The sequence below is a fragment of the Balaenoptera ricei genome, chromosome 4 (genome assembly GCF_028023285.1).
Source record: "Balaenoptera ricei isolate mBalRic1 chromosome 4, mBalRic1.hap2, whole genome shotgun sequence".
NCBI classification, from domain to species: Eukaryota; Metazoa; Chordata; class Mammalia; order Artiodactyla; family Balaenopteridae; genus Balaenoptera; species Balaenoptera ricei.
In genome coordinates, this window is record NC_082642.1 from 95,959,682 (window position 1) to 95,982,050 (window position 22,369).

A 22,369-nucleotide genomic window follows, 5' to 3' on the forward strand; every position below is an offset into this window, starting at 1 on the left:
AAGACATACTCTTTGTGTAGAAGTATTTAAAAATGGAAACACTTGTTTTTCTCTGTTAATACATTAAGAAAGAAGTAGTTTCGTGACTTAAGTACTGCCTTGGACAAAATATGCCCTCCCTGGTGCTCTGTGTTTTCGGTATGTTCTGAAGAGGGTCCAAGCTTTCATGGGTGGGCTTGCTGATATCCAGGGCCCTTAGAGTTCTCTGTGTTTCTAACAGTCTTCATCATCCCTTCTGGCATTGGGAGAGCTGTGGTTGGTTCTTGGAACATGCATGCACAGGCAGGGTCACCTCCGCAGAGGTCCGCCAGTTTTTGCTTTTCCCTCGAGATTGTGCCATGATTTAGAGGTTGCTCAGATTACGATCCCTGACTCATTTCAGGCGGGCAACTAACAGGTTTTACAACCCATGGTGGGCCAGTCTTCCTTCCTGGGTGACTTTTAGTTTTTCCTTTTCAGGTTGTGAAAATAAATCCATAATATTTTATATTTAGGAGTTTGGACACCCAGGTACACCATCCAGCCTCTCCTCAGTGTGTTTTGCAAACATTGCGAGAGAACCCTCTGTGTGGGGGCAATTGAATTGTCTTCTGCCTTGCCTGGTGTAAGCTGTGAGGTGCCCGAGTCTCATTTGGCTTGAAATTGTTTGCTTTTGTTTTCCATCCTCATCAGCAGAAGCCATGGATCACACACTGAAGTGGGGGACACTCCCACCCAAGCGCCCATACCTCAAGCCCTTTCAGTTCTTGGTGCTGGCCGGTCTTTTTTACTTCTGTTCAGGTAAGCAACCTCCAGGAACTTGACTGAGTCCACTGCTTCAGGGTTTAGAGAGAGGAAATGGTGTTCTCTGTGCTGCCTCCTTCTGTGAGAGAGAAGGGACCTTCAGGGTATTTCAGTTCATTTTAGGGATGAGAAAACAGGTCCAGAGAGGTTAAAGGACCTGCCCTTGATCACACAGCAAGCCAGTGGCCAAGTTAGCTCAAGAACACAGACCTTAAAGGAAAGGTGGGGCAGTGTTATTTTAACAAAGCCAAAAGCTGATTCAGAAGGACAGCTCAGAGTTGTGATCTCTTCCACTAGGTGCTTGTTTACATTTTGTGAAACGCTAAGGCACTGGCCTTGGGCTCTGGATCCCAAACTACATTTCTATGAGACAACACAGCTAAAGTCTTCTGCTTCTAAAACTAAACAATGATGATCTTCTTTCCAAGTTGAAGGGGGAAAAGAAAGTATTGATAGTTGTAACATACAATCTTCTTAATATTAAAATTTTCTCAATATTTATTTGTATGCTTTAGGTGCTGATGCCCTTTGTCAACACAGGCATCTGACGTTAAGTAGTATCAGATTTAGCACAAATCATATTTTGAGTTATTTTTAACTTACTATATAGGTATTTCAGGTGTGTCCTACAAAGGATATTTGGACTTCTGGAGGCTTTTGTTCCATCTCAGGTGCTGAACTTGGGGGGCTGTTGGGAAGGGTGGTGCTGATCCTGCTGACAGGGTGGCTCTGACTTTTTTTTTAAAAGCCAGAACAAATAAAAGATCTGCTTTGTGCTGAGCAGCATGCTACTTGGTTTCATCAAAATAAAGAGGAGGCTTTGCCTCCTGCAGCGTTTCCTAATCTGCAAAGAGCCGAATATCAAAGGGCCTTGTCTTAAGCGACGGTTACTTAAAACTGCAGCCATCACCCAGAATGACTAAGGTGTGAGGGAGGGCACTGGAGGGAAGGGATTACTGTGACTCTGGTATTTGTACATTGTCTGTCCTGAGCTGTAAAACTTGCTATTTTACACTGTTGCTGAACCAAGAGAACCATGAGTCAAGTTTCACATCAGATTTTGTATATCTGATGGACAGTAATATTTCCAACAGTTACAATTTTCTTTTGGGTAGTCCGGGGCAGCACTCCCAATCTAGAGTCTTCTGGGGAATCTTAATGAGTTTTAAAAGATTCAGAAGGAAATTTACAGGCTTGCTAGAAATGTGGTATGTGTGCATGCATGCGTGCAAGCGTGTCTGTGTGTGTGTGTGTGTGTGTGTGTGTGAGAGAGAGAGAGAGAGAGAGAGAGAGAGAGAGAGACAGATGGAAAGTGGATGAGGAGAGAGAAAGAAACAATAAAAAAGAGAGAAAGTATAAAAAGAATATTAAAACCAAGGCTATAGAAATTATACCAGAAAAATTAGTCAGGGGCAAATGGAAGGAAATGAACTTTGAGCTAAAGAAAGATATTTAGGAAAGTACCTTGTTCTACAGCTACATCCAGATTTTATTGTTGCTATACTGAGTCAACAAAGGAATCCATGAGTTTCTTTTGTCTGAACACCTACTGTGTATCAGATGGGCCTTAAAAACTGAGGCTGGGATTCCTGCCCTCGAAGAGATGTGAGTATGTTAGTTGGAGAAGGCAAAACAAACCCACAAGCAAGTGAAGAGCAGTGAAGTGACTGGCCCTGACTGTAAGCGCCCCAGACCTGGGAAAGCTGGGACCAGGGTGGGCTGCAGCAGCGGGGCAGGCTTTACGGTGGAGGACGCGGGTGGCAACAGCATTCCGGCCGAGCAGTAGCATGAACAAAGGCACAAAGGTGAGGATGAGCCAGGGGGAAAAGGTTTATTCTTTTGTTTAATCATTTATGAATTCAACAAACACCGAGCATCTCTCATGTACAAGACACTTTTCTTGGTCCTGGGGACAAGTTGTGAGCAAAATTGACTTGGCTTTTGCCTTCATGGAATTTACAGTCATTAGGAAGAAGATGAAGATTAATCAATCATTCAGATGAATGTATGACCGAGAAACTCTCTGTTTCTCTGCCAGAGGGGACAGTGGTGAGAGTGATCTGGGTGAAGGCGGAAGGAGCAGCATGTGAGGGACACGGAGCAAGGAAGTGAAGGTGGGCAGTGTTGGGGCGGCAGGGACCCAGGGACCAGACTCCACAGGGCTGGAAGGCCAGGGATCTGAATGTTATTTGGAGGCACTGGGAAGCCATAGAAGGATTTTAAGCAGGGGAGTGACACGGTCTATACCAGCGCTGCTCACACTTTAATACATGCCAATCACCTGGGGGTCTTGTTAAAAAGCAGTTTCTAGCACAGGGTTTTTTTTTTTTTTTATATTGGAGTATAGTTGCTTAACAACGTTGTGTTAGTTTCAGATGTACATCAAAGTGATTCAGTTATACATATCTACTCTTTTTCAACTTCTTTTCCCATTTAGTTTATTACACAATGTTGAGCAGAGTTCCATGTAGCACAGGGGATTTTTAGAGCAAAGAAAATACTCAGTATGATACTGTAATGGTAGATGCCTGTCGTTACACATTTGTCAAAACCCATAAGACGTACAGCGCCAAGAGTGACCTCTAGTGTAAACTGGACTTTGGGTGATAGTGGTGTGTCAGTGTAGCTTCATCGACTGTCACAAACGTACCACTCTGGCGCCGGATATCGGTGGTGGGGAGGCTGTGCCCATGGAGGGGCGGCGGTATACGGGTACGCTCTGTACTTTACGTTTGTTTTGCCACGAACCTAAAACTGCTCTAAAAGATAAAGTCTGTATATATTTTTTTAAATGCAGTTTCTGCTTAGGTGGGCCTGGGGAGGGGCCTGCATTTCTTTTTTTTTTTAATGTAATTCTTAGGGAGGGCTAACTCTTTTTTTTTTTTTAATTTATTTTTTTATTTTTATTTATGGCTGTGTTGGGTCTTCGTTTCTGTGCGAGGGTTCTCTGCACTTGTGGCAAGCGGGGGCCACTCTTCATCGCGGTGCGCGGGCCTCTCACTGTCGTGGCCTCTCTTGTTGCGGAGCACAGGCTCCAGACGCGCAGGCTCAGTAGTTGTGGCTCACGGACCTAGTTGCTCCGCGGCATGTGGGATCTTCCCAGACCAGGGCCCGAACCCGTGTCCCCTGCATTAGCAGGCAGACTCTCAACCACTGCACCACCAGGGAAGCCCCATTTCTGTATTTCTAACAAGCAGTCAGGGGATGCTGATGCCGCTGGTCCACAGACCTTTAGCTTTAGTAGTAAAGCTCTAAATGATATATTTTTTTTAAAAATGGTGTTGCTGAAGCATAAAGAACGGCTTGTAGGGCAGCCATAGTGCCTGCCAAAACCATTTAGTAGCTTATAGTACTTGATGATAGCTTCGATGAAAAGAATGGGATTGGAGGGAGATGGAGGGATTGGAGAATGTGTCTGATGTAGAACTGGTGAGGATTTGCCAGACTGAAGTGCAGGTGTGGATTGTGCATGGCCTGTGGGAGACAAGACTGGACAAAGAGAGTGGAGTACAATCACGGAGGACTTTGCTCAGGGCAGGGGATTTGCACACTACCCCCTCCTTTCCTCTCCTGTGTAGGAGAGCTGCACTTCCCCCTGACACCCCATCCATTTCTGCCCGCGACAAGGGACCTCTCTTTCCTGCACAGGGTGGGACCAGCAGGGCTCCTCTCCACTTCTAGTGTGGTTTGTGGAGGCAGAAACACTGGACTCATGTGCTCCAGAAACTGGTGGTTGTCTAACATGGGCAGCTTTTCCTCAGAGCTGCGGTCCTCTCAGGGAGACACAGCTCTCAGGGGAGGGGAGAGCCCTTGGGTAGGAGTAGGCCAGGGATGCAGGAGAGGTGTTGGCCTGGAATTCTGTGGCATGAGGAACACTGAGCTAGAGGAAAAGAGTGCCCTCAGAGTGCCGCTGTAAACAAAGCCTCTCCCCTCCCACCATGTTCTGTCTGCATGCTGCTGGCCAAGGCGTCCTGAAAGCCACGCTTCTTGCTGTGACTACTGTGATATCAGCTGCTGAAGTCCCCGAGGATTTTAGACATATACTGTTTAGGGAGACACACAAAAGTAAGGATCAGATTTATAACGAGTATATGGGCTGGGTCTATAGAGGAGAGAAAGTTGGGAGCAATGTAAAAATCAGGTGACAAGTCTAAATCTGTCAGCTGCTGGAGAGCAGTTACCTTTTAGCCTCCTTGTGTGCCCAGCACCCAGCCTGGGGCCCACACAAGCCCCGAGGATGCTGGTTCACTTAATCAAAAGCACTTAGAAGGGTCCAAAAAGGTCACTTCCTTTGTGTTAAAGGTCACACAGACCATTAACAGTAAATCACCAGGTGGTGGGATTACAGGTGACTTTTATGCTTTTCTGTATTTTTCATTCTTTGCAAATTTAATGTGTGTTTCTTCTAGAGTCAGGGAAAACCTTTATTTAAAAAGCACACCAAAGTCCTCAGTGAGATACATTACGGTACACGGTGATATAAGCTGCTGTGCGCACCTGATTCTTTCTCCTTTAGGAGAAGTGGTGGTGCAGCCCTGCTGACCATTGCTGGGGTTCACCTCCGAGGAAGGGGCATTGTGGCCAGCCCAGTGTCCACACTGCCTCACTCTAGTTTGGAGGGACTAGGGGAGACTCATGGCTTCCTAGATTGGGTTCTTATTTTTTTAAAGCTATAAATTAAATTTTATTATTGTATCTCCCAATTGTCCTGTATGTTTTTTTTCCCCCTGCAGTGACATAAAATTCACTGTTTTAAAATGTACGATTCAGTGGTTTTTAGTATAATCACAATGTTGTGAAACCATCACCACTATCTAATTTCAGAACATTTCTATCACTCTAAAAAGAAACTCCATACCCATTAGCTGTCCCTCTCCATTCCCTCTGCCCTGTTTCCTGGTAGCCACTAATCTTAATTTCTGTCTCCATGAATTTGCCTATTCTGGACATTTCTTCTAAATGGAGTTATATTATATGTGGCCTTTGTGTATGGTTTCTTTCACTTAGCATAATGTTTTCAAGGTTCATCTATGTTGTAGTAAGTATCAGTACTTCATGCCTTTTTTGGTTGAATAATATTCCATTGTAGATTGAGTTTTGAGAGGTACGTTATTTGTCTAAAACTAGTGACCTCTACACTTGTTGGCAAAAAGCTCCCTCTCTTGGGGGTTTATCGGTGGAGAGTTGAAGTGGTCAGGAAGGGCAGGGGTTGGGGACTTGACTCAGTGCAAGTGTCAGCCGGTTACCACAGTGATTCTGGCCACATCCTCTGTGTGATTCAACACATGAGGTGCTGTGTCTGAGAGAAATAGCCCCATGAAAAAAATCTGTATAGCTTTTACAGTTAATAAAACACTTTACATCTGGGTGTCATATGACCCCCATGGTAATTATGTGAAGTCGGGGAGATAGTATTATGCCCATTTTGCAGAAATTAAACCTTGGCCCAAGGAGTTTAATCACCTTGTTAAAGGTTATGATTCTAATGCACAGCGGTGGAACCAGATTTCATCTCCTAATGCTTAGCCAGGCATTCAGCAAATATTTATGGAGCACCTACTATGGGCCAGGCCCCGTTCTAGGTTCTGCAGATATGGCAACAAGCAAAACAGATAAAGCCCCTGCTCTCATGGCCCCCAAAGTAACTCCAGCTGATATATAGCAGCTGGAGACAAGCTCGAAGAGAAATAAATCAGGGCAAGGGGCTAACAAGTGGCAGGATGGGTGGGGTCAGGGAGGAAGGTGCTGGTTAGGGAGAGTCAGAGAAGGCCTCACCACAAGGGGACACCTTCCCTGAAGGAAGCAAGGGACAGGGCTGTGTGGATGTCTGGGGAAGCCAATGGTCCGGGTCGTGTGCCTGGCACCATGTAAGGTTTTACTTGCATTCCCTCACAGAAACCTCAACCCATGTTGTTAGGTAGGTGTTGCTAGGCCAGTTTGTAAAATGGCAAAGCAAGCTCAAAATCCAACTATTTAGGCAGTGATGCTGAGACCTGACTTTCCCCTCCAGAACCACTGAAGCGGACAAAACCCTTCAGAAATCTTTCGACCGTTTTCTTGTAAACGCGTGTAGCAGTCCCTGAGTATGGAAGCCAGGTCCTGGTGGGAATTGCCCAGAAGATTTTTGGTTCCTCTTTTCAGTCTGGTTCTTCCTCACCACCAGCGTCTGGTGAGGGGATCTCACATAGGAACATCGAAGAGCCCATTGATGGTTTGCTGTTGACCTTTAGACAAACACCCACACTTCTCCTCAGATGGCTGGACAAAAACTCCTTAAGAACTATGATTGAAATTAGCTCACTTTCAGTTAGGATTTCTTTTTGCTAATGTCACCACATGTCAAAATCATTTAGAAATCCTGGATTCTTTTTGGGTGGGAATAAACAGGGCACAGGAAAGACACAGTTATTTAGGACCCCGGATGAGTGAGTTGCTTTCTATCATGGGGTCTGTCTGGTCCATAGCAAGACCAGGGTTCCATGTGTCTGACATAACCCCTGAGTGAGATGAAAGAGACCAGAAAGTAACGAGTTGGGGGTGAGAGGAGGGAGAGAGAGGAAAGGAAACTCTTACGGAAGACCTGCTATGTACTAGGGACTTTTCCATTTATATCATTTTATTTGAATTTAAGTTTACAGTGATCCTGAGAGGTAGGCATCATAACATTTTTACAGATGAGGAAACAGGTTAATCAGAAAATGGCTGAGCTGGGACGAGACCCCAAATCAACAGGAATCCATAGTCCATGCACCTTCTACATATCATTTTGCTTTCGTTGTATCTCTTTTTAAAGAGAGTTTGGGTTATTTAGCTATTCTTTGCTCCCCTCAAGTATACCTTTTCATTTATTTCCCCCTTTTCAGTTATATTCCCTAAATCGAGGGCTGGCAATGTTCAGCACGATTGCCAGAAGAAGTGCCTTCGATCATTCTGAGGTACTTCACACTGCTGTGAAAATACCTACCATCACAATGCTCTCTTCCTAAATGCTGCGGTAGGGCCACATCCAGTCTGATGGAGGCAGGTAGAATAGCTGGTGAGATGGAGAGGTGCTAGTGTCCCATGATCCTACTGCCCAAGGAGAGTGGGCCTGGAGATGAGATCCCTATCCTAGTGAGACATGGGCCTGCCCAGGGGTTCTGTGTGGCTCTGGAGGATACCGAAGGGAGGATGTAACATGGTAGCACTGGGGGGTTTGGGGGGGTGGTCAGTTGTGAAAGCGCCAGGGCTTTAGAGGAACTCTGCTTTTAGGTCAAGCACAGCATAGGAAAAGTTACTATGCCTTCTAAACCAAAAAACCAGAAAATATAGTCTGACAGGGATTTTGGTGCTACTGATGAGTGCTTAGGAAATAACAAAAAGATGGAGTTTGGATGCTGAAATATTGATATTTCTGAGATATGCTGATGGGAAATGGGCAAATGTTTTAAATGGGGACCCTCTAGCAAACCTAGGTTGTAGGGCACCTGTTGTGTGGATGGCAGATAGCCAAGGGAGATAAAGGCAAGATATCCATCTGTTTAGGGTAGCTAGAGAGGGCAGAAACAGTCCAGAGGAGTAACCGAAGCCTTGTCAGGTGGGGATGAGGAGAGTCATTTCAGAATGACGTCATGGGTCAAGCTGGGCCTGGAAGGAAATGGACTGTTTCTCAAAGCAAAAGAGCCCAGTGATGGAGCCCAGCTGGGAGCGGGCAGTGCTGGCTTACTTATCCTAGAACTGGGCCTCAAATTGGGGAAACCAGTAAACATGGAGAGTGGCCCAAAAAGTTCTCTGCAAAACTGGGGCAGTTTCCTTTCCTGGGCTTAGTTTCCTCACCTGTAAAATAAGACCACCAAAATGATCAGGGAAATTCCTTCAAAATCTCACATTCCTTAACTATGGCTTTGCTATCCCTGTGGGACTGATAACGTTAACTGGTAGTTGGCACTCATATGCTTGGTCTCCTAAAGTCCTTCTTCTTTTGGGACTAGTGTGCCTTCTCTCTCATTGTCCGTGGACAGACAAATGGGTAAAGAAAATGTGGTATATACATACAACGGAATATTAGTCATTATCATCATATCCTTAAAAAGGAAGGGAATTCTGACACATGTAAAACATGGAGGAACCTTGAGGGCATTATGCTGAGTGGAATAAACCAGTCATAAAAAGACAAATACTGTATAATTCCACTTATATTAGGTATCTAAAGTAGTAAAATTCATAGAAACATAAAGTTGAGTGGTGGTTACCAGGGGCTGGAGGGAGGGAGAAAGGGGAGTGGTTTAATGCATACAGAGTTCCAGATTTGCAAGATGGAAAAGTTCTGTTTCACAACAATGTGAATATACTTGATGCTACTGAGCTGTACATTTAAAAATGGTTAAGATGGTAAAATTTATGTTATTTTTTAATCACAATTTTTTAAATGGAGAAAAAAAGCACTGGAGACCAAAGAAACCAAAATCAAACTGAACACTCCAATCCTGCTTGGTCACTGGATACAACACTCAATTCTGTTACTGCCAACTCCAAATTCTTGCTTGTGCAGGCATCTATATTTAATAGATATAAGATCTTGTTCTGTTTGCCTCTCCATAGGCGTCATCCAGGTGACCAAAACAGTGAAAGAAGCAGCAATGCTATCCTGTGATTACAACATATCCACTGAAGAACTGAAGAGAGTTCGCATCTACTGGCAAAAGGATAATGAAATGGTGCTGGCTGTCATGTCTGGAAAAGTGAAGGTGTGGCCCAAGTACGAGAACCGCACCATCACTGATGTCACCAATAACCTCTGCATTGTGATCCTGGCTCTGCGCCTGTCGGACGATGGCACCTACACCTGTGTTATTCAGAAGGCTGAGAAAGGGTCTTACAAACTGAAGCACCTGACTTCGGTGAAGTTAATGGTCAGAGGTCAGTGGAACTTTCTGATTTTCAATAAGCCAGCAGACTCTTGATGCCCTTAAAGACATACTCCTATTGATTTAAGTGGAAATTTTACCAAAGAGGGGTGTATCTCACTTCATTTCTTAGGGTTGAGTCTCTAGTTTTACAGTGAACCCTAACTGTTTTCTCAGGATGTCCTGGAAATATCTATTAGTTGCATTTCTTGCACTTCGACAATCCAAGTTCATGACAATCACCCTGGAGAACTCTAATGACCTGCAGTATCTTCTGAATCATAAAGGGACACATTTGATTTGATGTAGCTATACTATTAACTGGATTTGATCCAGTAATATATTCTTGTAAAGTATGTTGAAAGGTATAAGAGCAATGCAGGCATAAATACTATGGCTATTGTACTATTATATTTATTGTATATTTGAAGCTCTCCTCTAACGGTCATTCCTACAAAGTTAGATGTTAGAGAACTGTGAAGGGCAGGGTAGGAAGAAGCCGTGACTTAACCACAGGTGATACTGCTAGAGGATACTAATATATCCTGAGCCCTCATTGAGAAATGGTAGTCCTGGGCCATTCCCTCATACTTGAAATTCAAACACATTTCTTTTTCTTCCTGGGCACTTGAGGCTTTAGGGGAAAGACTCAAACCCTTTAATAAAGGATAATAATTAACCTTGATATCAGTTAACTTAAGTGGATCCTTAGTGAAGTCTTCACTGTTCTTCCCTGCTTTTGGTCTTCAGTTATGTTGAATCTTTAGCTGTAACAACCAGATCATACCTAAAGCTTAGGAGGTAAGCCAAATTTACATTATCTTGAACTTCACTCTGTGTATTCCCTACCCATGGAGAAAGCAAATGATCATATGGTGGTGAGATGTGAGGGGTTCTGAGAAGCCCACCTCCTCCAAAATTCAGACCTGTGTCGATTCCTGGAGTTCCCACTATTATAGCTTCTCCTGCTAATTTCAGCATTTTTTCCCCACAAGATCCCTGTTAAAGATAAAAATGTGTTCCCTGGGGGAGATGCCACCACAGACATATTAGCCTGTATTAATTAATTACATTAGAGACATAGTTAGTTTTCTAACAGAATATCCAGACAGAAGTAGACTCAGAACATGTACATTTTGATAGAAAGATAAAGAAGAAAATCCAAGGAGAAGAGGCAGAGTTTCAGGGAGGGCAGGCCCTAGTAGCAGGTTATCGTAGGAGACCAAGGACAGCTAAAGGGGTAGCATGGGAGTGCTGAGGGCCTCAAAAAGGAAGGTGGGGCACCAAAATCAGGTAAGGGAAGACGAAAATGGAAACTCTGCTTGCTTAATTAGACACAGAACCAATTCTGGTACTTCCAATTGAGTCAGTTAGAACAGTGCTTCCCAAATGATAAGGTGCCTATAACCTGGGGATGTTGTTAAAATGCAGATTCAAATGCAGCAGGTCTGGCGCTTCTAACAAGCTCCCTGGTGAGACCTGTGCTGCTGCTGAGGATGGCAGTTTGAGAAGCAAGGCCAAGGTGACCAACTGTCCCGTTCTGCCCAGGACTGAGGGATTTCCTTGGACATGAGATTTTCAGTGCTAATACTGAGAAAGTCTCAGGCTAACTGGGACAAGTTGCTTTCTCTATATTTGCTAAATGATGTAATAGCAGCATAGTATCAATGGATGAAAGCCTTCATTAAGCAGCACATTTGAGGAGCTAGCTATACTAGTTAACATATTAATATGTTAATTAACTAGTTAACATGTTAACTTTCTAAAACATATGCACCTTTTCCTTTCCTAATAAGATATTCTTACCCTACCTATTAAGAGTGGTGAAAACTTGGGTTAATTGATTAAAATGAGAGACAAAAGAATAATTCTTTGATGGTTCAGTCTTGCAAAGCCTTAGGAGCTGTTACTCTAAACAGATCACCTTATAGAAGGGATAGGAGACAGAGCTTGGCCTGTTCTAAGCCCAGCCAGACCTTGAAAAGATGGTTTTTAATATGATCCTTGGTATTAGTGGCATTCTTGTGGTTAAATGTTTCTTAGAAAAGCGAAGTGCAGAAATGAACATGAATCGAAATTAGGATATGAGTTACTTGGATTTGTTATTCAAAGTTAAAACATGACATACTGATGTTATGAGAAACAGAATATTCTTGTTGTTAGCTACCACTGTAATCATTTGATCTTATAGGATAAATTAAAGGAGTAAAAAATAATAATGTCAACTAAAAATGGTTCGAGACAATGTCAAACTTAATTTAGGAACAGGATTAATTCAAAAAAGAAAGGTGACTCTATCCCTAACCAGATCCAAGTTTTTCTTTTTCTTGGCATTTATAGTCACTTGTCATAACTTTGTGCCACCAGACAGTCCTGGAAGCTTTCACCTGGCAACTTGATTTAAATGAGGGAACTCATCTAAAAGAGGACAAATTTAAGACTCACATTGGTCTATTAACTAACTTCCTGTGTGTCAGGCTCTGTTCTATGTGATTTATATTAACGATGTCATTTAATTCTTACAACGCTGGGGGCAGGTATTATCATCCCCATCTTACAAATGAGCAAACTAAGACTAAAAGTGGTTAAGTAATTGGCCCAGTCTTAAAAGGCAAAACTGGTTTTAAAACCTGGTCTTGGGACTTCCCTGGTGGTGCAGTGGTTAAGAATCTGCCTGCCAACGTAGGGGACACCGGTTTGAGCCCTGGTCCGGGAAGATCCCACATGCTGCGGAGCAGCTAAGCCCGTGCGCCACAACTACTGAGCCTGCGCTCTAGAGCCCGCATGCCACAGCTACTGAAGCCTGCGTGCCTAGAGCCCGTGCTCTGCAACAAGAGAAACCACCGCAATGAGAAGCCTGTGCCCGGCAACGAAGAGTAGCCCCTGCTTACCGCAACTAGAGAAAGCCCACACGCAGCAACGAAGACCCAATGCAACCAAAAATAAATAAATAAATAAAAACAAAACAAAAAACCTGGTCTTGATGACCACTGTGCTATACTACATCTCTCTGTGAGACTCTGAATTCTGAAAAGAAAACTAATATATGAGATGAAGTATGGGGGGATTGGTTCCCCACATTTATGCTAAGAAGTATAAATTCTTGAAGCCTAACAATAAGTGAGGAAGAGGTGAGGGGAGTTTTTTCCTGTGTTCTCTGCAGTCATATCACTATGCTTTGCTTTACTTTAGTATCTTATTAGGGGGCAAATACACAAATGAAAGAGTGCCTCAAGTATCTTGGAGGAATATTAGGAAGGTCTCTCTGTCCTCATAAGGCATATCAGAAGAGCAAGGGAATCAGTAAAGTACAGTGGTTGAGATTACAGGCTCAATAGTGTAAAACTTACACAGAGGTTTATCTGATTAAAGACTACTTTTGAAAAAGTAAGGTAATGCTAAACAAACTTTAGAGTAGTGTTACCTCAGGTGTGGGAAGTAGGGAGACAGCAAAGTTAAGACCATACAAGTAGATTTACACAAGTTACTGTCAATATTCTGGTTCTCAATTTGGATGGTGGGTTCCCAGGTGTTTAGTATAGTATGAATTAATAAATAGATACATAAAAGAGAGCTACTTTGTATACCTCAAAAATTAGGAAGAAAGAGAAGAAAAAGAAGTAAAAGAAAGGAAGGAAAGGAAAGGAAAAGAAAAGAAGCCAGACATATTTTAATCTGCTTGTTTATATCTCTAATACCATGGCATTAGTATTTTTCTGAGAATATATTTTTCAATATAATCTTATTTTTAATGTTTTAATAAAACAGCAATGTTTGAAGCTCTAAAAAAAAAAAAAGAAAGAAAAGAAAAGAAGTCAGGGGAAGGGAAAGGTCTGGTATCTGAAAAACTTGAATTCAAATCCCAGTTCTGCCACTTATTGGTTGTGACTTCTCTAGACCTCAATTTGATTATTTATAAAGTGAAACATTGTATTAGGTTAAATCGTATGAAATTACTGATATTTGACCTTTTTTGATCTACAACCTACCTCCTAGGGTTGTCGTAAAGACGAAATGAGATAATGTCCAGACCTAAGAAACATTAACGTGTTGTCTATTATTTTTTTCTTCACCTCTTGCAAATGCAAGTGTTGATACTATGTCAATATTTATTCACATGAACCTACTTCTTTAATAAGTGCCCTCTTACCTCCTTATGAAGAATTGATATAACCAATTCAAACCAAAGTTAGTCTTTGAATTATACATAAATATTAATGACTTAATGGGAAGTTGCAAATTATATTTTATTATTCTTATTAAAGCTAGGTATTTATTAAAAATATAAACACACACACAAATATGTAATGATATGTACTTACATCCTTGTTCTTTCTTCAGCTGACTTCCCTGTCCCTAGTATAACTGATCTTGGAAATCCATCTCCTAACATCAGAAGGATAATTTGCTCAACCTCTGGAGGTTTTCCAAAGCCTCACCTTTCCTGGTTGGAAAATGGAGAAGAATTAAATGCTACCAATACAACACTTTCCCAGGATCCTGAAACTGAGCTCTACACGATTAGCAGTGAACTGGATTTCAATATGACAAGCAACCACAGCTTCGCGTGTCTTGTCAAGTATGGAGGCTTAACAGTGTCACAGACCTTCAACTGGCAAAAATGTAAGTGATATTGTTCTGGGAAGTTTCTGCTGTGTAGAGTCTAAAAAGAAAATAACTCAGCCAGATGCATTACAGAATTATGTATATTGACTCTGATAGTATTTTTTTTGCAGTATTTTTAGACATGCAAATAAAATGATAATGAAAGTATCACTATGACTTATTAAGGTCCCTGTACAAGGTTTGACTATAATGTTACTAGACTAATTTTATTTTCTTTAATAAGCATTCTAAAATTTAGACATCCAAGTAAGTTCTATCCATCAAGTCAACATCTTAGGAAGTTACTATAACAATATTGTTGTTATTGAAAGCACTAAGAATTGTCCTTCTTTGGAATTGCTCTCTGGGCTTTGGCACTTTCATTTTGGGGGCCCCCTCCCCATGGTCCCATGATGTCAAATCATTGTCTTTTGAGGGTGAACGTACCTTTTAAGAACTACTGGTTCATTCAGAACCAAATCTGGTAAAGAAGGTGAATGACAAACTACTTGAGGACAATGCCTGAAAAAAGTGGTCACTTTTAACCAAAACCATGACCAAATAGTTTACCCTACATGTAGTAAACTTAAAGAATTTTCTTTCCCCAAGAGGTGAAATCATCTGAAAATATAAAATGGAAAAAGTTGGGCTTTTATAAATTTATGCATATTAAACCCATAATGGGTTATTACAGAAGAACTCAGATACTTGAAATACATTTCTAACTTGTTTGGCTGATTATATGGAGCACCACCAGGCCTCTCCCTACCCCCAGCCCCACTTATAACAATATGTTTTGTGGCTGCATAGTAAAAAATTATACATCGAGTATAATATATTATGTGTAGTATGTCTTACATCTTCCTCTTATTTTTGCTTGTAGTAGAGGAGATATTTTAGATGGTCTAGTAGATCATCTTAGTGAATGATTTACTCTAGATCTTTCTATCTTGAGTGGATTCTTTATTTTCCTCAATAGGTAATGAGATAAAATTTGGGGGGAAAATTAATCCAAGTTTTGACATGATTTTATTAATAGTCCAAACTCATCTCTATCATCTTTTATGTATTCTAAAGAATTTATAAAAATGAATTTTGAATCCTATAGTAAAACTAGTTTATTAATTCAGCATTCTTGTCACTTTATTGATATATAATTATTTAACCAATTTTAGATTATCATGACTAAGGTAGACAGTAGTACACAAATTAGTAACAGCAGCTTCAATTATATTTTATTTTGGACATCATTTATATTTGGAATATGAGTACATATGATATTCTAGGGCAAGGGTTGACAAAAATTTTCAGAAAAGGGCCAGATAGTAAATATTTATTCTTTACAGGTCATATGGTCTCTGGCAACAACTCAGTTCTGCTGTTATAGCATGAAAGCAGCCATAGAAAAGACATAAATGAATGACATAGCTGTGTTCCAACAAAATTTTATTTAAAAAAATAGGTGGTAGGCCAGGTTTGGCCTGTGCATGGTAGTTTGTTAACTTATAGGAAATAGAATGTATTCCTTTATATAAAAGGATGGAGCTATTATTTAAAGATGATTTAGACTGCCCAGCTTTATCATCTTTTCCCTAGTTTGCCTTCTCTCAATTCTTCCTTCATGCTAAGGATGAGCAGTATCCCTTTTCACGATAATTCAAAATACTAGTTCTTTGTCCTATTTGGTCCACATTCACAATGACTAATGGAGAGATGATTAACAGTATGTGTTTAATCATTCCTTCTTGCATTCAGTTTTTATTAAGTAGTTATCACATACCAAGCATCCTGCTAGGCACCAGTGTTGTCTCTGTGGTCAGAGAGCTTTAAATACATCAGATCTCATGAACTGGACGGCAAGTATCATTTAGAGTCAAAAGCAAATAATGCATTTGTGGGAGAGGTCAAGGGGTGACTGCATAAACAAACGTAAATTAGGTGTATAGTTGATAGGAATAGTTATAAGTCAATGTGAATAAAGCTTTACTATTTAAATACCTACTCTTTATCCCAAATTTATTAATTAAACAGATTGGGTCTATGGATCTTTTAGCCTGGGCCTGCCCAGTTTGTTAACCCTTGATGTACTGGAAGATATGTGTGTGTGTGGAAGGGGTGAATCAGGGAGTCCCACTCAGGCTGTCTAATGAGCTATATGTACAGATGTCCTCATGCAACTATGCACTTGGGATTTTGGGTCTGCCCTGTGGTGCCTTACCAGGTTCCTAATAGGCATCGCAACAGAGCAGGTTTGCTGCTACTGGTTCCCCCTTCTTTCTCTTAAACACATACCTTCTTTCCAGGCTGAGTGAGGCTTGAGGATGGATGAGGAGCGACCTCTGAGAGGAAGTCAGGAGTGAGTTGGAACTTGTGAAACATCTGGACTCCCAGGATAATAGCAAGAGCTTCTTTGTTATTTTGGGTGTCATTCTGGTCTGCAGAGGCCAACCCTGCTAATCACTCGATGTCTCCACCCAATCTGGTGTTTTAGAGAAAAATAAAAAAACGACTTTCCCTAGTCTCTAAGTAGTAGGTGCTCTATGGTCAAATGTGCATTTTATAATGATCACTGTGGCAGAATGTGTAGGAATTATTAGAGCCCAGAAAACCAGAGGCAAAGAGACCAATATAAAGGCGACTAAGTTGGAGTTCAGAAAAACCTGAACGAAGGCGGTTGCTGCAGGAGATTTGGAGAAAAGGAATCAGTTGCAGAGATTTTCTCAATACAGCACAGAAAGTCAGTGGGAGCTACTGGGCAGTGAGCACAAAGGCAAGCCTCCTCTTTTATTTGGGTCACTGATGATGTTGCCATTCGCTGAAATGGGAGAATGCAGGTGGTAGATATGCTTTGGAAAGAATACATGGATACTGAGTTCAATTTTAGTCAGGTGGAGATGCTGGCATCCAACCATATAGTCAACGGCTGAAAATACAAATTTGGGGCTCAGAAATGAGATCAGAAATATGGTATACAGATTTAGAAATCAGCTGGTGTTTCCAACCTTGGGTGTGGATGAGATCACCCCATGATTACCGGGGCCAGTGAGAGGAGGATGGGACCACAGATGGAACCATGGGGAACAACAGTAGTTAAAGGACAAGAAGAGGAAGAAGAGCCTACAAAGAAAACTGAGTCACAACAAACAGCAACTGAAGAATGTGGTGTCATAGACGTCCCAGGAGGAAGAGTGTCAACTGGGCCGAATGCTGATGAGAAGTCCAATAAGCTAAAGACCGAAATTTATCCCCAAGGCTTGTAATCAGAAAAATGAGAAACGGTACTTTAGTAAATGCTCAATATTTATTTGTAAGCCATTCCAGAGAAATCAGAAGAGGGTGAGCTGCTAATATTCCTTTTGTGTCCCTGCCCTTCTCCAGATGTTGCTAACTCTTCCTCAAAGGGGTTGAAAATAAATGGTGTAGCTGCTGCTCCTGAGCAGGAGGGACTGACAGCAGTACCGCATACACCTTTCTACTCCCACCCGCAGCCTTCCTCGTGTGCCCTGTCTTTTCTCTGTTCCCTGTGTTCTACAGCTGATAGCCAGTTTGTAGAGCTCTCCTTCAGGATGATCCTACCTACTACCAAGCCACATCCACGCTTGGTTCTTTGCTGGGTCTCTTCTATTCTTCCAGAAGCTCTAGGCTGTATGATGAAAAATGTGTATCTGATAATGAATGCAAAGTGGCTTCTGTAGCTTTAGGCAGCTACTGTAAGGGGTGTGTTTGTGTGTGTGTGTGTTAAAGAGGACACCCTAAAAGGGAGAAGTCATGACAGAGCTGGAGAAGGGAAAAAAAAGGTATATCTAGAACACAATATCAACTATTAGTAGCAATACATAGTAATATCAGCTATAGAAATGAGATACGAAGACAAGATAGCTTTTAAAGGCTTTCCTGAGAATCTTTTTTTATGCCAACTTAACTCAGTAAATGCAAAAGTTCAAATTTTCTTTTTCACATTTAATATCTGACATCTGGTATTAGTTGCTCACAAGTATGTGTCTGATTAAAGAGTTATGCAAGAAAAATGCTAGAAGCTGCATTTTGGAGAGCTGACCAGGCAAAAAAGTGAAAAATGCTTTACAGTTGTGTCAATATAAGGGGCACAGAATGGGTATCAGGCAGTTGGAAACACATTAGAGCTGACACTATTCTTTTCCTTCAGCAGCCAAACCAGCCCCTTCTGCTAATCAGCTCCTGCTCTGGGCCATTATTATCCCAGTCTCAGCATGTGGGATTTCTGTGATCATTGCAGTAACACTAACATGCCTGTCCTGCAGTAAGTAATATTGTACTATCACAACGATCTCAATTCCTGGACACCCAAACTCTACCAGTATGGGTCAGCACCTCTCCGAGGTTGTAGCCTATTTTATTCTCATTTTTGGAGCAAATCTATGGAAACTTTAGTGTCTCCTTTACTTGTCTCAGCAAGTTCTGTTCATTCACTGGACAGATATTTCTTGGACACCTACTATGTGCCTGGCACTCTACTAGGCACTGGAGTTACAAAGATGAGAGATCACTGCCCTCAAGACACATTCTAGTTTAGTCCTTTTATTTTTCCCCTAAATGTATAATATTTTCTTGGAGACACTGAGGCTTGCTAACTAAATTGAAAACATATCTGATACAAAGTGATAGTCTAATCTTTGATTTGGAATTGGAGGAAACGCAGAATGACAAGGTTTAGGGGCAAGAATCATTTTCTTGGAGGAGGGTAAGATGCACTAATGAGATGTAGTTGAGCAACTATATGGCTACAGGTGATTTTACCAATTCTCAATTGTTCAGAATTTATTTTTGGATGAAAGATCAGGAGTGAGGAAAGAAGAGATATCTAGGATATTTTTTTCCTATGAATCTAAATTTTTGGCTTTACACATATGCTACCCTCAATCTGTAATTAAATGAAGAGGAACTGCTAGGCCAGCGCTAAGGCTATAGTCATCATGAAGGAACACCAACCTTTCTTGGAGTAGAAATCTTGTACACTGAGCAAAGAAAATTGGAAGACCAACATCTGCTGATTTTCCCAACTTTCAGCACAAAAAAATGTCAAGGCTCGAGGAAGTGACTAGAGACTCTTTGCTATGAACAACCTACCCCATGGGTAGGATAAAGAGGTCTGGTGGGCTCAAGGGTGTTTCTAATACAGACTGTGAACCTCTCTAGTTCAGAGTTTTTCATCCTTAGTACTACTGACTTTGGGAGCTGTATACGTCTTTGTTTCAGGGGGCTGATCTGTGCATTGTAGGATGTTTAGCAGCATCCCTAGCCCCCACTCACTATATGCCAATAGCACCTCTTGCCCCCGTTGTGACAGCCAAAGATGTCTCTAGACATTGCACATGCCCCCAGGGGGTGATGGTGGTGGTGGCTGTGGAAATCACCCCTGGTTGAGAACCACTCCTCTAGTTCTAAGCCAGTTGAAGGTTTGCTGAAATACATGGGCGTGATTTAAGGGAAACTTACCTCCCTAGATTTTTATTGCTTGTGCTTTGTCTTCAAGGACATGCTGCAAGGTGGAGAGAGAGAAGGAGGAATAAGGAGAGCATGGAAATGGAAAGGATGTCCTCATCTACATAGGATCTGTGGAAGGATTGGGCTGACCAGAACACCTCGAGGTATCTTCTCTACCAGTGTGGGATATGTGAGGTCTTGTGCTCGTGAACACAGGGTTTTCTTCCTCTCAGTACCAAATTTAAGATCTTTTACTACTACCACCTTTTCAAAATCCACATTCAACGTACTCTAAACAGATGGTTGGCACCTCTCTCCTTTCTCCCCACATAAAATTTGCTTATTGTAACCTCGTCCTTTGCCGTGCCATTCTGCCATCTTGAAATGTTCCCCTCTTGCCAGTCAACTCAGTGTCTTTCAGTATCTGTCAAACACGTGTACTATTCCTGGGCTATCTCCTTATTTTGATCACTCCTTTTCCCCTGTATCCCTCAGTACTGTTGGACACAGACTGGGGTCACTCTGTACTAATTCAGTAACATCTCATTGATCTGTCTGCCTCTTACTAACAGAGTCATCTCCCACTGACCCAATTACAGAGCCGAATTTCATAAAGAATTACCTCTCCGTGTCATTTTCTCACTTAAAAACACAGAAGAGACCCCAGGGTCTACAGGAAAAGTTTCAGAACTTTTTACTTTCCACATTCCAGTTGATCTCTTCAGTCTAAACATCCTCAGTTGTTTCTATTGTTCTTCACACGGCAGTTTCCAGAAGCTCCAGGTGAACACACTAAATGTCAATAAATGGTGTCCAAAATTTTAGATTTGATCTGATTCTACATAGGATGGGGTAGTTACTATTCATCCAAGGATGTTAAGGAAGCCTAAACACAGCATCAGCTTTTGTGAGTCACACTATTAATTTACATCAATTCTGTGCTATCCTAAAATCCCCAGGTCTTTTCAGGTAAGAGAAACATTGAGACATTAGAATCTAAAAGACCGACATCAGGACCAGGGTAAACCACTATAAATCAGTCTCCATAAACAGTTCAGTTTTGACTTGTGAAGTTTAGGGTAACAGCGGCGTTAAACAATGAGATTCTGCAGAGTTACCTTTAAAAAGAAAGTGAACTATAATACCTGAGACTTACATAACAGGTTATGTTTTACAAAAGCATTATTTCATTTCGCCTTATAAAAATCTCTATGAGCAAGATCTTTCTATCTCCGTTTTATGGGAGAGAAACCCAAAGCTCCCGGAGGTTGAGTGATCTGCCTAAGGTCAGACAAATAAGGAGCAAAACCAGGACCCAAACTCGACATCAAGCTCAGGTTCCTTTCACAGCAGCATAGCAGCCTATGCATATTTTCCCCACAGCAGTTTCTCAGCTTCCTGTCCTGCTTTCTTTTCATTTCAACTTCTTGCTCATTCTCCAGGATGCCCTTCCCAGGATGTTCCCCTCAGTTCTGCAGTTACCTAGCATTTCCCTGACTTTCCTTCCATCGTAAAAGTTTTCTGCTCAGTCAGCTGATCCTTCATAATGAAGCCAGGAACCCAGTCTCCTTCACAAGCATTCTGTGGCCATCTTGCCCAGTTCAAGCAGTTCTGCCTCTGACCACTAGAGCAGTGCTCTCTCTAGCACGTCACTCTCCACCCTGGGTTTATTTTCATGTGCCACGTCTTATATCCTTTACCAAATTGTAGGCTTACTGAGAAGAGCAAGCGTGCCTGATACACCTTTGTTTGCCCCACACATAGGTGAATGAGTGCCTTGATCTATAATGTTTGGTTGGTTGGTGATAGCTGGTGCTTAATATTTGCCTGATATTTCATGTAGTAAAAATTGTCAGACTTGTCCTAAATTCTCCCATAATTTAGACTTGCCTTTATGTTCTTTAGCCATCAAGACTAATATCTACAATGTTACCTCAAGCTGGGAATACCCTTGTGATAAAAAATATAAAAATTTTTAATGTTTTCTTCAGGTCCCACCTCCATCTGAGATCGACCTCTTCTTGGAGCTTCCTCAAATGGCCAGGATTATCCCACCTCGACCTTCATGTATCTGTTCTCTAGGAGCCTCTTCATTCCAGTGGCTTTGCTGAAAGTGACTAGAGGAGTATGATGGGGACAGAAGTAGCTCTGGTGACCCTGACCAAGGATTTGGAAACACAGAATTCTTTAGGCCTGGAAGAGACATTAGTGAATACTAACTACTCTTACTAATGACAAGGACATCAAAGTCCTGGGAGGTGACTTGAATTGTAAAGGCCAGGGCCAGAACCCAGATTTCCTGGCTCTGGTGCTCTTTTCCTTCATCAATCCAGCTTTGTGCTATTAACTGCTATGTGTGTGTACGTACACACACACACACACACACACACACACACACGCACACACACACACATCAGTCAAAGTGCTTCTGGAAACAGAATTTATCCAGTATCAATCAATCAGGTCAATTTCAGAGACTTGATCTGATGAAGGAATGGAGAAGGATGTTATGTTGTTAAAAGCAATTTAATGTTCATGTGTGGGAAGTATGGTGTATGTACACCTAGATGAGGATAATGGAAATATTGGTGTTTAGCCAGTACTTCATTTTCATTGTGCTCTCCTTTGTTGTT

The 22,369-nt window shown here is 41.8% G+C and overlaps 2 protein-coding genes across 10 annotated transcripts in view; one reads left to right on the forward strand and one right to left on the reverse strand.

Moving 5' to 3' along the window:
* Nucleotides 1-22,369, reverse strand: part of TIMMDC1 (translocase of inner mitochondrial membrane domain containing 1) — a 56,338-nt gene that overhangs the window by 7,056 nt on the left and 26,913 nt on the right. For 2 of the 8 annotated variants that reach the window (XR_009502931.1, XR_009502932.1), the window contains exon 8: nt 729-862. The exons of 2 other annotated variants lie outside the window; for them this stretch is intronic. Coding sequence is in view for 3 of the 6 variants with exons in the window: in XM_059921055.1 (XP_059777038.1) it covers nt 20,473-20,528 (56 nt within the window). In the remaining 3 variants the exon portion in view is untranslated. Of the gene's footprint in view, nt 1-728; nt 863-13,990; nt 14,113-16,320; nt 16,753-19,748; nt 19,792-20,422; nt 20,529-22,369 lie in introns of those variants that run through there. 4 more of the 8 variants (XR_009502933.1, XM_059921058.1, XM_059921056.1 and 1 more) reach the window with 4 other exon arrangements.
* On the forward strand, nt 681-21,972 carry CD80 (CD80 molecule). Of its 2 annotated transcripts, none has more exons than XM_059921059.1 (6): nt 681-780; nt 9,364-9,681; nt 14,010-14,291; nt 18,439-18,552; nt 19,786-19,900; nt 21,728-21,972. In XM_059921059.1, the coding sequence occupies exons 1-5, from the start codon at nt 681-683 to the stop codon at nt 19,860-19,862; spliced, it is 891 nt and encodes a 296-aa protein (XP_059777042.1). In that variant the 3' UTR covers nt 19,863-19,900; nt 21,728-21,972. The 2 variants fall into 2 exon arrangements, with proteins under 2 accessions (XP_059777042.1, XP_059777043.1); XM_059921060.1 differs by having other exon boundaries at nt 18,442-18,552.